The 13,472-nt window shown below is 46.6% G+C and overlaps 1 protein-coding gene across 1 annotated transcript in view; it reads right to left on the bottom strand.

Annotated features, from left to right (window-relative positions):
• Positions 1-1,007, bottom strand: part of LOC147031776 (uncharacterized) — a 40,721-nt gene extending 39,714 nt beyond the window's left edge. The window contains exon 1 of the mRNA XM_085867339.1: positions 454-1,007. Coding sequence (XP_085723465.1) covers positions 454-537 — 84 coding nt within the window. The 5' untranslated portion in view covers positions 538-1,007. The remainder of the gene's footprint in view (positions 1-453) is intronic.
• Positions 1,008-13,472: the final 12,465 nt, after the last annotated feature.

Below are 13,472 nucleotides of genomic sequence, written 5' to 3'. Positions count from 1 at the left end.
ACGTACACACACACGTACACACACACGTACACACACACACACGTACACACACACAAACACACACACACACGTACACACGCACACACGTACACACACACACACACACGTACACACACACACACACGTACACACACACACACGTACACACACACACGTACACACACACACGTACACACACACACACACACACAAACACCCACACACCACACGTACACACACACACACACACACACACACACACACACACACACAAACACACACACAAACACACACACGTACACACACACACACACACACACACACACACACACGTACACACACACACACACACACACACACACACACACGTACACACACACACACGTACACACACACACACGTACACACACACACGTACACACACACACACACAAACACACACACAGTGAGAGTGCGAACGAACACAACGCCCACCTTCTCCTGCGCGCGGTTCAGCCGTTTCTGTACGTTCCTCGCCAGGAGCCCCGCGGCCTGGCCGGCTCGGAGAGGCTCGGACATGGTCACTGGTGGCGAAGGGAGGACGAGCCGGACGAGCCGTGGTAGAGCGGGCGGCCCGAGCTAACCGGCCGCCAGACCCGGGGCGTCACTTCCTCAAGTTCGTGGGGCGGACGGGGCTTTAAAATCGGGGGCAGGGGGAGACCCGGTGAAAGTTTCCACGAGGAGCGGGAGGGCTCGGATTGTGCGGCAACGGACTCGAAAGTTTGTACAACGGGAGTTCAAACGGATCGCCGGTCGGACAAAGAACTCGGACACAGCCTTGGACGGAGAACTCGGACAAAGCCTTGGACGGAGAACTCGGACAAAGCCTTGGACGAAGTCCAATTGTATTCAGGCTTTGTTTGTCCATGTAGTAATGGCAGCGTTTGTAGGTTTCTTTTCGTTACAATTGTCTCCATTCAAAGAGCCTTTGTTTGAGTGTGTTCGCGTTCTGACTCAGTACATCCTGGTCTTGCTCAGTTCCCGACACTCACCCGGACCCGGTGGTTCAATAACAATGGAGCCCTGTTATTCCCCGTAGGGCGAGCCGACTGAGCGGTGACACCACGTCGCATGATGTCATCGTCATCATCATCATCGGCAAAATCACTTCCACTTCTCAGATTTTACCTTTTTGTTCCACCACCACCACCACCACCACCACCACCACCACCCCCACCACAACACCACCACCACCACCACCACCACCCCCACTGCATTCAAGGTGTGTTCTGCACCTGGGGCACACCTCCTCGGTCCACCTGCTGGATGTTGTTCCAGGAGTGGACATTTTCTCCTCTGCAGTCCCCGAGGTGCGTGCATTACACCTTGGGGATGGGATGCTGAACCTTGGCTTGGCTGGTTCCCATGAACCTTGGCTGACCATTGTCTATGCCGACTGTAAGCACCTGATCCTCGAGACTCCACGCTTGCTTTGAGACAGAATTTCCAAACTGTCAATCCCACTTGTTTGCACAAAGAAGCCTCCAACAAACTGGCACAAACCAGGTCCATGTTCTCCCCTCCATGTTTTGTTTACCAGTGTATTTGCATACATGTCATGACTATTGTGTATGTTTTAAGGAAGTGTTACAACTACATGTTTATGTTGTATATTCCTGAATTGCAAATGTTCATTCACCCGTTCCATCTCAGGCCAGCGGTAGACCTCAGAAAAAGGTCCTTATTTTCGGAGTTCAATCAACCGCCTGTACACAGTGATACAGCAGGTCTCATTTGAAAAAAAGGGGACATCTGAGGAACACATCCAGCCCTGTTGGTCTCAATATTCCTTGTGCGGTCGATGAAATATTTACATTTGAATGACAGATACCCCGTCCAAATTATTTGACCATTTCTGAAAATCACATAATTTGACCTAACTTCAACGAAAAGCGCTGGATTCATACAAATTTGGTGTCAAAATGTTCCGAATGGAGAGGGCAGTAATGCTATGGGACAACTGCATCAACATACGTACGGCTCGGTGCTTTTGACGTCAACACTGAGTTAATTTGCTCCAATTTCAGGACCGCCGCCTCCGAAAATAGTCAGAAACAGCAAGTTCTCATGCAGGTAACATAGTTAGATCATTACCGTGTTCAGTATTAGCCCTTTAAAAGGACAAGGAGGACATAATAACAAATAACTCTAAATAGGGTGGGCCAAAAAGACCTGGACAACTTTGGTTGTTAATCTATTTTGAACCACAAATGACACAACGATTCCCTTTGGTTTATATGATACAGAAACTCATAAAGTTTTGTGGACACCATCAATATACTTCAACGTGAGGTCCGTTTGTCGCGTGCAGGAGGACATCAAGGAGGCACACGAGTTCTTGCCATCTTCAGCTCAGCATGTTTACGTCCACCAATGGGCATGCAGCTGTGATCCGAGAATGAAGATCTTGCAGGTTTGCCACTTTGGTGTTGTGGACAACATCGATGACAAACCTCCACAAAAAGAAATAAAATCAAGGTCGGTTGTGTCTGGTGATCGTGGGGGCTAGGCGGTTGGTCCGTCTCAGTCAATCCAGCGACTTGGAATTTTTTTTATTCAGGATGGCTCGAACCACAAAGGCCCAGTGAGGGGGAGCGCCATCCTGTTGAAAAATGATATCGGGTCTTCAATCTGTGGGAACGCGAATCCGTCCAACATGTTCATGTAAATTGTTGAGCTCACTGTCTCCTCCGCAAAGAAAAACGCAAACACGCTGAGCCAAACTTGGTAAGAACTCATGTACCGCCTTGATGTCCTGCGTGCAACAAACGGAGCTCACATTGAAGGGTGTGCACAAAACTTTATGAGTTTCTGTATCATATAAACCCATAGATATCGTTGTGTCATTTGCGGTTCTAAATATTGTTATGTTTGAGGGGGGGGTATGCATTCAAAGGGTAATTAGGATGTTTAATTAGGTATGCCATGCTGTTCGAGTTTACCAGGATCTCGATGTAATAAGTAGCAATTCAGTGGTGATAAGTTGTCTAGTAAATGTTCATTTCTTCAAGGGGGAAATGATAAATGTCACGTAATTAGATAGGGACACGGGATAGGGTAAGTGTGTCTGCGTAAACCCCTTTTGGTATTCTCTGAAGACTGGCCGTGACGTCACAGGACAGTGCAGCGGATGGCTCCGCCCCGTGATCACGATTGGCGGAAGGCGATGGCGGTGGGCCAATAAACGGCTCGATTGGAAGTGACGAGGACCAAGGATAAAAAGGTTCTGTTCGGGGTCGAAAAGGAAGAGGAAGAAGATTACAACCAAAAGATCGTGGTTTTTTTGGTGGGGAGGCTGTTGCGCGGGGAGCATCCTTGTTGTTGTGCTGAGTCGATCGTGTTCTTGATCGTGTCTTGGAGCCTTGCTGAGCCTCGTGCCTCGCCTGGGTTGGCTCTGGGGTTCTGCTGACTCGGAGTGCGGGGTCGGGCGGCGGGCGGACCTGCCTCCCTCTCCTGCTCGCGGCTTGGCGCCGGAGCTGGTTCCCTGGCGGCTGTGGGCGGACTTGGGCCAGGACCAGGAGGTCGACAGCACCGCCGTTTCTCCTGCCTCCCTGGCGAGAGCAAGGCCGGCTCATCCGACGCCGATCCAGGGACAGTTGCGTCCACACCACGGTCCAGCCTGACCACCAGAAATAGCTACGTTTTGTGTGTGTGTGTGTGTGTGTGTGTGTGTGTGTGTGTGTGTGTGTGTGTGTGTGTGTGTGTGTGTGTGTGTGTGTGTGTGTGTGTGTGTGTGTGTGTGTGTGTGTGTGTGTGTGTGTGTGTGTGTGCTTGGCGCCTTAGAGGGATTGAGAACTGTATATTCATTGGAATTGTCTGTGTTTTCCCCACGCCCGATCCCACACCATCCCGTCGAATCTCTCCGGATCCCTCTTCTTGCCGAGTCTTGTTATTTCTGGTAATAATAAAAACAAATAAACATCATCAACTCAGTGAAAAGTGACTCGTGCCACCTTCCTCGTCCCGTTTGCGGTAGAGCGATTAGAACCGCCATGTTTGGGTTATAAATAAATAAACCGCCTCCATCGTTTCGGCTCATTCTACGTTGGCAGGACTGTTCAAGTCCCGTGGACGTCACAATATATAAACAACCTTTTTGGCACACCCTGGAGTACTTATTGTCCTGTCTTGCCACACGTGCAAGCACAAAATCTATCCTCAATGTTAGTTCAGATGGCTGAAACGTGTCCAGACGAACCAGCATCTCGTCCATTAAAGTTACAGTTGCCAAACCAAGAAGCAAAGGTTGTCAGCAGAATGGGATAAATGCATCATACGCCAAAAATCTTCAAAGGAAACGGTCAACGTAGCCAGGAGCACTGGGTCGGAAGCTTTGACGTCATCTTCACAAATACGACAGGGCAAAATTGGCCAATGTTTGGAGTCACATCAAGAAGGAACTGACATTTCTGTAGTTTACCACCGCACTTGCCATCAGTAAATGGACCTTATCCGACTGTTCGGAAAATCGTCCGTCAAAGCTTGGGTGAATATCCAACTGTCATACGGTCCAGGAGTGGGACCATCCAGAAAGAAAATATCGGACGTGAACCAACTCGTCCAGCAGAGTCTGAAACGTGACGAACAGCATGCACAACAGCTGATTCATCGTGAGGGAGACAACACGACACATCCGTTCAGGACCAATGATCATCAAGACGAACAGCTTGTTCACATATCAAGTGGACTCATCGCATCTAAAGGACATTTGGAAGTCCCTGAAGTCCTAAAGGGCATGAAAAAAAAAACAGATGGAAGAGTGCATCAAATAATGGCTTTGTACTGGAGGACAGAGAAGCATGTACCGGCCGATCCCAAAATCCGAAATCCAAATGTTCTCAATTTCCAAAAAGAAAAAATATCCTCATCTAGGATCAGAAAGCAGTGGTCGTAATCAACCTGGACGGAGATGGTTTTCCGCCATGCTGTGCTGTTGACCCAAGTCTGGCCTGAGCTGAGCATGAAGCACATGTTGAGTTATCCCATTACGTCTGTTCCGACATCTATCTTCCATGAAGACGGACCTCCAACAACAAAAAAACTCCAAAACTGAACTGAACAAGCTTATTCTTGAGGGCCTAGTCGAAGAAGAAAACAAAAACGCTGTCTGCAATAAGCAACAATGTGATGTGTATATCAGGAATGTTACGGCAGCAACTACAACCAGTTGCTCCATTGCATCAAAACACATGAAACCGTCAAAGGAAAGGACAAGACACCTTGCTGCTGCTGATGGAGCTCAAAGTTACCAGGTCATTGCTGGACACCCAGGACGAAAATGGACGAGTTTTATGGCTCGATCGCCAAACAAATCCACTCTGACACACTTCATCCGTAGTCACGTCACAAAATGCACCTGAATCTAAAGAGCTTTCTGATAACCTGGAGAAGTGGCTCCACCTGGCTGGAGGAATACTGGATGATACGCTCGTAATGAGCATTTCATTTGAAGGTATGTAGCATGACGGTCAGCTTGTAACAACACAGGAGGAGGCATATTCCAGGTTATTTCTCCATGTGTGAAGCAAGCCGATGATCAGTTTCGAAGTCATATTACGCACGGATCCATTACAATAAAATCCGCAGATACCGATGTGCTTCTCTGAGCAGTCCATTACTCTCCACAGCCTCAGAACACTGATGAACTATCGGTAGAGAAAGGAACACCAGCTGGATGCAAGCTCATCGCAGTGCATCAGCTACGTAAAAGCTTGCCTTCAGAAATGTGTGCACGGCTTCCTGCGTTTCATGCACTGACTGCTTGTGACAGTGTCGCAGATATCTTTGGCTCTGGCAAAAAGGAAAAAAGAAAGCATGGAAATCTATGAAGACGTTACATCTCAGCAATGGTCCACGCCTCGAAACACTGACAACTGGAGATCTTCAGAAGGCTGTTATTACTTCAAGACACTTCGTCAGTGCCATGTATGATCCATACGGAGAATACGTTGAGGCTCAAAGCAACTTCAATGATCTTTGAGAAAACCCAGCAGTGGCGAACGATGTGCCAGTGCATAAGTCACCACCGTCGGAACCAGCTTTTCTCGAACACGCGAAGAGATCTGTGCGCCAAAGCCGAGTGCAGATGAATGCCTTCATCGCAAGTGCAGGAATTCCGACACCAGATGGCCGTGGATGGTGCGGGGAAGCAAATGTACCGCATCCCAACTTCTTCGATGGACCCACAACAGCTGAGATGTTACATCTTGGCCTCGTATGTTCGTGTCGAGGGAGTGAGCCACGTACAAATAGTTGCAGCTGCTCACAGCACAATTTGCCTTGCACTGTCGGTGTATCATGGTTGATTGCAGTTGGGGGAAATCGTACATTTCATTTTATTATTTAACTGTAGGTACGTCCCATCAGAGAGGGCAATCCAACTAGGCTTTTCCCAATCCACCGCCAAGCCGCTCTCCCACATCTGTTTAGGTTGTGTACATGTTGAGTTATACAAATGATATAGCCTGCATACATTATCAGACTCTTGTTACCTGCCACATGTGTAGGTGTCCAAGTGCTCTACATTGCTGTTGTTGCTGTTGTGCTGTTATTATTGGGGGTTGATTTTTGAACTGTGCACCCATTGGTCGGACAGCTGCCGGACCACGCTCACATTGGTCGCTTGACTCCACCGATCATGGCACCTAGACAAAATGATATTGCTGCCATCTTAGTTTCTGGTGGCCCTAACAAATTAGGTCTGTAGGCCTCTGCTGACTATACACTGCCAGGAGGTTTGTTTTTTGCATCGCAGGTTGTGATTTTTTTTATTTTTTACAAGAGTGAGGCTCATGGAAGATTGAGCATAACAAGCAAGGGAATAAACAAACAGAGAGAGGAGAAAGAAACACTGAAACCAGCAAGTGACGGGGTTGTGTTAGGAAGGGTTAATGAGGGTAATAAAGATCATGGCTCAAGATGGGGGATGAGACAAGCTGTGGGTGCACTGCCTGCTTGAAGCCCTGGAAGGTAGAGTGGGAAAGAAGGTCCTCTGGTAGATAGTGCAATAGACGGGCGAAGCAAGGAACAGAGGGGTTGAGGTGTGAAGTCTTTCGAGATTTTGGAAATTTAACCAGAAGGGGATTACTGGAAGAGCACGTGTATCCTGGAGCTGCTGGGAGGGTCAGAAGACAAAGAGCAGTGGAAGCAATATTGGAGAAGAGGTGGGGGAGTGGAGGGGGGGGACAGAGACACCTTACCTGTCTGCAAGGTGAAAGCAATAGACCTTGTGTGTTCACCTCGTTGGGAGAAATTCAAAAAATTTTGAGAGCCTTAGATTCTACAGCATCCAGGAGAGTGGTGCTGGGGTGCCAGGCTATAGGGAAAGCAATACTTCATTCAGCTCTGGAAAAGACTGCGAGTAGCTCTGATATTCCAAGGAAAGACATGGATCAACGGAGGATGCCCAGTCTGCAGCTGGCTTTGGAGGCCAACTTTGCTACGAGGTGGCATCGGAAAGGTCATGGCTGATGGTGAGGTCGAGAAGTTCAACAAACTGAACCTCTTCCATTGGCTGACCAAGGAAGTGGACAGGTGTATTATCTGACAGTTTTTCTGGAGCGGCAGGTGACATTTTCCAGGATGGAAGGATGGAAGGATTGTCTGGGATCATTAGACCAGCATCTCATGAATTCCATATCAGCAGAGAGTGACATCACTGAAATCTGCCAAGTAGTAGGATGGGGGTGCTGTAGGCCATCATGTGTAATCTTCGAAAAGGATGAGAGCAATCTCCAGAGCATCAGAGACGTCATACTTATACAGATGAACGACAAGATTAGGCCCAAAATACTGCCTTGAGAACTGCAGCCTCCAACAGGATGGAGGAGGAGAGGGTTCCATTGACAGCAACATGGTGACCGCTTCAGTGGACAAAGTCAGAAATACACAAATGAAGACAGCCTTGAATGCAACAGACAGAGAGCTTGGCAAGTAAAGCAGGATGCCAGACTGCTGAATGCCCCAGACATTTGGAGATGGTCCTGACCGTTGATTGAGATTGAGATTGAGGGCCTCCAACCACTGCAGATAGAGCGGGTCGAAATGAAAACTGAGTGACTGGGACTAAATCCAAGCTTCTTCTTCTTCTTTTCTCTTCTTCTTCATCTTCTTCTTCTTCTTGTGTTTGGCAGCTTGGCTGCTGGGTAGCTATCATTTTGTTGGGGCGCAACAATGCCACTGATGATGTGCCCCGACGCCAGTACACTGGTACTCATTTCGTCAACCTCAGAAGGATGATAGGCTGAGTCAACCCCACCTAGTGTTAATTCAACAGCCAACAGTTCCTCAAAGGTTGGACAGAACTTTCTCTATCTTCAGTAGACAGTAGGTATGAGGTGGGTAGGATGGAGACAGAATGGAATGAGTTGGGTACATGATATTTGGAGGCAAAGAGTATAGACATTCTCCTTTATCTCGGGTAAAGTCTGCAGTCATGTCATTTGAGGTGAGTGAAGGGATGGAAGGGACTGGGAGAGCATACACCAGAGACAGACTTTATAAGGTGCCACCATGACTTGGAGGAAGGAGACTGTTTGGAGAGTTCAGCCTTGAAATTAGTAATATAATGTTTTATCACTTTTTTGGGGTGACTAAGGATGAACACATTTGTTGCAAGCCTTACGGAATGAACCAACGTTGCCCTTAGTCGGGTTAGCTTTCTCGAAAGACTTCTACATCCTCTGAACTCGAATGATGAACTCAATCCACCTCATGTTCCAATTGGCAAATGACATTTCAGACATGTAGCGAAACAGAAAGTATCCAAATTTTTGCATGACATGTAACAGCCCCCCTCCCCCCCCCACAATGGCAAGCCCTCATTCGATATTTGCTATGATTGTATAAGGAGAGCTTCGTGGGCTGAGAAGGGGGGCAGGAGAGCCGGCGGGGTGGGGGAGGGGGTGTGGCGAACGGTTTCAAATGGTGAGTTGAGGTGATGTCGGTTTGGGTTAATATAAAAGTAGAAAGCACCCACCCATCCTGTCCCCGTAAAACCCGTCTGTATCCACTTTGGGAAAAAAATTAAGTTAGGCAATGTAAGGAGCGAGGAAGAGGACATTGCTAATAGGATAGTCATCACAGCCTTTTTAGATACTAAATTGTGAATGATATACAACAACATACTTGGATGAAGATCAAAATAAGAATGCAAAATGGAAAGCCCGTCCGCATTCAAAATGCAAAGCCGTTTGTATTCAGACCTCTTCTTCTTCAGACATATTCAGGAACGGATGCACATGGGAATTGAAACAGAGCTCCAATCAGCCAATCCATTAATCAATCTTTGTGATTGGCTACAAAGTGTTACTTATTCACATTTCTCTTCCCACGCAATGCCGGGTAAATCTGCGAGTTATTCATAAATTACATCAATTATTTTGATAGTCGGCTTTCCACATTTGCAGATGACACAAGGTTTGGAGGTAAGGTGGATAGCAAAAGAGGTGGTGATCAGATACAGGAAAGTATTGATACTTGCATAGATTGGGCAAAAGATTGGCAGATGGAATTTAACCTGAGCAAGTGTAAGGTGTTGGGGATGGGAAAGAACAATGAAAATAGTGATTACAGGGTGCATGGGGCAATTTTGGAGCGTGTCACACAGGAGAAAGATCTGGGGAGTGGTAATAGATGTGGGAGGTAAGCAGGTCGCACAGTGCCACGCAGCTACAGGTAGAGCAAATAAGGTTTTAGGTTGTATTCGGAGGGGGATTATTTATCGATTAAAAGAGGTGGTGTTAACATTGCATAGGAATTTAGTGAGGGCCACATCTAGAACATTGTGTGCAGTTTTGGTCACCACAACTCAGGAAGGACATTGATGCCATAGAGAGGATTCAGCGCAGGGTGACTACATTGATTCCGGGTCGAGCTAGACTTAGCTATGAGGAGCGGCTGAAGGAGACAGGGCTTTATACACTAGAAAGGAGGCGGTTACGAGGAGATATGATGGAAATGTTTTAGATAATGAAGGGTATAGACATAATTATTCAGAACAATAGACAGTGATAGAACCAGGGGCCATAGTCTGAGAGTTAAGAAGAGGAGAGTTAAGATGTTAGTCAGGCAGGGGGACTTTGACCCAGAGAGTATTTAATGGATGGAATGGTCTCCCTGAAAATGGAGTTGCAGCAGAAACAGAAGAAATGGAATTAGATAGGTACCTATAAGCATTGGAGCTAGCAAGAAGGGTATAGGGATATTGGCAGGACTTTTAAGTAGCTGGAGTATGGATGTGTGATTGTGTGCAGCTGTATGGACTGTCATGTCTGTGAAGGTCCCATCAAGAGGTGGTGTCTGGTTGGTGTTATATATTTCTCACCCAAAAACTGCCTTTGCCCATCCTCCTCCCCACCCCCATCACTGAACAAAGAAACAAGAAGATGTAATTTAAAAAAAATAATCTATATTTGGTCTATACTACTAGCAAAGGTACGTCTTCCAATGCTTCCCCTCCCTCCTTGTACCCCCCACTTCCCCTCCCTCCTCCTACCCCCACTTCCCCTCCCTCCTCCTACACCCCTATGTCCTCCCCCCCGACCCCTGCTTCCTCCCACCCACCCCAAAAATAGTAATTACGTAGACGGTGACTTACAAACCGGGCCTCAAGGGCGGTGTACAGAAACATTTTAAAAAACAATAAATACAAGGTGTCGGGAGATGAAATTCACTGTACGTGATGTGTAACGCACGCAGAGTAAAACGAGTGTTTAATTATGTCCGTAGGATGTCTAACAAATAAAGAAGAAAACACACCTGACACTTGGCCGAGGCTTCATAACATACCTTGGCACGCTCACGAGGCTGCAACGTCAAAATGAAACGTCCCAGAAAATAAAGAAAATATGATCATATTTGTATATGTAGTGTCTTAAAATAATGCTTCTTCTTGCTATGAACCATCACATCTTCCAGTCTCCTTGAATATGTCAAATAAAAGAATTCCAACTCATCATTTTTGACCAGCTTTTGTACTCATGTATAACATAAGGGAGATATGTTTGTCTGTCTGTGTGTGTGTGTTTCTGTGTGTTGCCATTTTTCTCAGAGATGACTGAACAGATTTTCGTCAAACTTTCAGAGGTTCGTCAGTGAGTGCCAATAAGTGTTTTGAGAATTTTGAGGAAAAAAAAAAAGGTTGGATTTTGTTAGATTTTCATTTGTTAATCACTCTGCAACGTTTAAGCCTTTGTAGCTATGTGAAAAGTAATAGTAAATGATCCTCAACCTCATTACTTAGTGGGTGTAGGGAAGTGTTTGAGGCCCCCACAAAAAAAAAAATTGGCAAAAAACCAAAATCTGATTCCTTCGAAATGCAAACAGGATTAGAATAGCACCGGGCAACATCAGATAACCCTGCTGGTATAAAATAAAATAAAAAATTTTGGAATGAAAATAAATATATTTCCCCATTTTTATTTTGGCAACATTGGGATATATCCCTGAGCGTGCCACGTTGTTCTCGTCCCATTCCTCCCCTCATTTTCCCCCAGTGAAAGTACGTCGTGTTGATGGATATAATATTTGGTTTGGTGTTGGTGTGGTGCAGGCATGATGGGCTGAATGGATTCCTCCTGCGTCTTGTTTCCTTGTTATTCCTTGAACACCCAATTTCTTTAATGAAAAACTATGTTCTATGTCACGTGGGTCAAAGTTGGCCAATGAACACTGACTTAAAAGGAGAATATTGTCTTACAAGTTGAATGAGTGATACATTTTGGCGAGTCTCAATCGAGTCATTTCTTTGGGTGCTCAAACCAGCATGTTGATACAAAGAGCGATTTGGTGCGGTGCTGATGTTGGAGATACAATGCTTCAGGAATTGAGCTTTGGTTCTTGTGGCTGGTGGAATGTGGGTGGGAGAGCAGCATAGTTATGGTGATGTGATTTCACAGATAAAGTTCAGCTGTGTTGAGCAACAGCGTTACGTTTAACGGAAGCGAGTATTTTATGATGGTGGTTGGATGAAGTTATAAATAAATTTGAGTTCCCAGAGAAGGAATTTCGAGGCAGGAGGAGACTACTATGCCAATCAAAGCCTGCATTAATATTGCCAACATTTGGTTGTTTGTCTGTACTCCAACCTTTTAAATGCTAAGCATCAAGCAGAGAAGCAGCATGGACCATTTTTAAAGTTTTTGGTACGACTCGGCCAGAGTTCGAACTGCCGACCTCCCAGACTCAGAGCAGGCAGTCTATAAACTATTTTTCCACCCTGGCTTGTAGCATGGTATTGTGTACACTGTGGTCCTAAATGAGGAGAAAGCTTAGATATTAAACCCAGTTTTAATAAGATAAACAATCTTAATGTTACATAATGCCCAAGTGTCTGTGGTTTCAGAAAATGTATACTTTGCTGTGGGTCCTAGGGATATAGTTGCTTACAAAGCATGTTTTTTATCCAAACACAGGCTATTTTTTCCATTTTTATAGCTCATTTTTTAGAAATCGGTTACATGTGTGATTGTATATGTTGTCCAAAATGGTTGAAAATGCATATATATATATATATATATATATATATATATATATATATATATATATATATATATATATATATATTGTTGCGGATTCGCGCCCGCCGGCGTGCTGACGGCCACGTAACTCGAATCGCGGCACGTCGCCCACCGGACGGACAATCCAGTCGTGACCCTCTCGGACTAACGCCGGGAACCAGTCACGGGTGGACCTTTCGGTCTCACCGCGATCGAGCCAATCAGCCCCCGCGTGGGATAGGGTTGCTCGCCAAATTCGACCTACCTAAGTACCCACGCGGAGGGTAGACCGGGCGATCGCACCTCGCCGCAGGTCGACTTCGGACACGGGCCACTTAAGCGACCCGTTCCGTACTATCGGGATAACCGAGCGGTGTTATCGTCGACCTCGACGGTTCGATTAATTATCGGGCGTATTCAGCCCACTACCAACCCTTTACGTGAAGCAAGATGAGGATTCAATGAAGGAAATGACGAAGCGAAGCGGGAAACAGTTCAACACAAAGCACATTTATTCGCGACGAACGGAAAGCACACATATACAATTCCACCAAATGCACACAGAAAAGAAAAAAACACAATGCAATTTACACAAAAAGCAAATGCGACAATGCAGATCTAATACCGATTACACGAGCACACGGCAACACTTATACAATTTTACTTCACAGACGGCGCCGACAACACATGCCCAAAACCAAGGAAAGAATACCCTCAAGGATGAGGCGGGCCTGAGGCCGAGACCGGGTCGGGCCTACCCGTCTGGTGATGAGACGCGGAGCGGCGATGGTGCCTCAACTCCGCGGGCCTCGCGGGCAGTGTCTGGTAGGGTGTGGGAAAGGGGCCCCCTTGGTCGCACTATCTCAGCGCGGGGGGAAACAGGAGGGGGTTGCTGATGCTCGGGGTATAGAGGATTTTTATTGCCCCGCGACGAGCGTCTCCACCTCGGCCAGGTCG

The sequence above is a fragment of the Eptatretus burgeri genome, chromosome 2, assembly GCF_056783735.1.
Source record: "Eptatretus burgeri isolate ZD-2024b chromosome 2, Ebu_testis_v1, whole genome shotgun sequence".
Classification (NCBI taxonomy): domain Eukaryota; kingdom Metazoa; phylum Chordata; class Myxini; order Myxiniformes; family Myxinidae; genus Eptatretus; species Eptatretus burgeri.
Note: the sequence above shows the minus strand (reverse complement) of the source record. Positions and strands in the feature narration are given on the sequence as shown.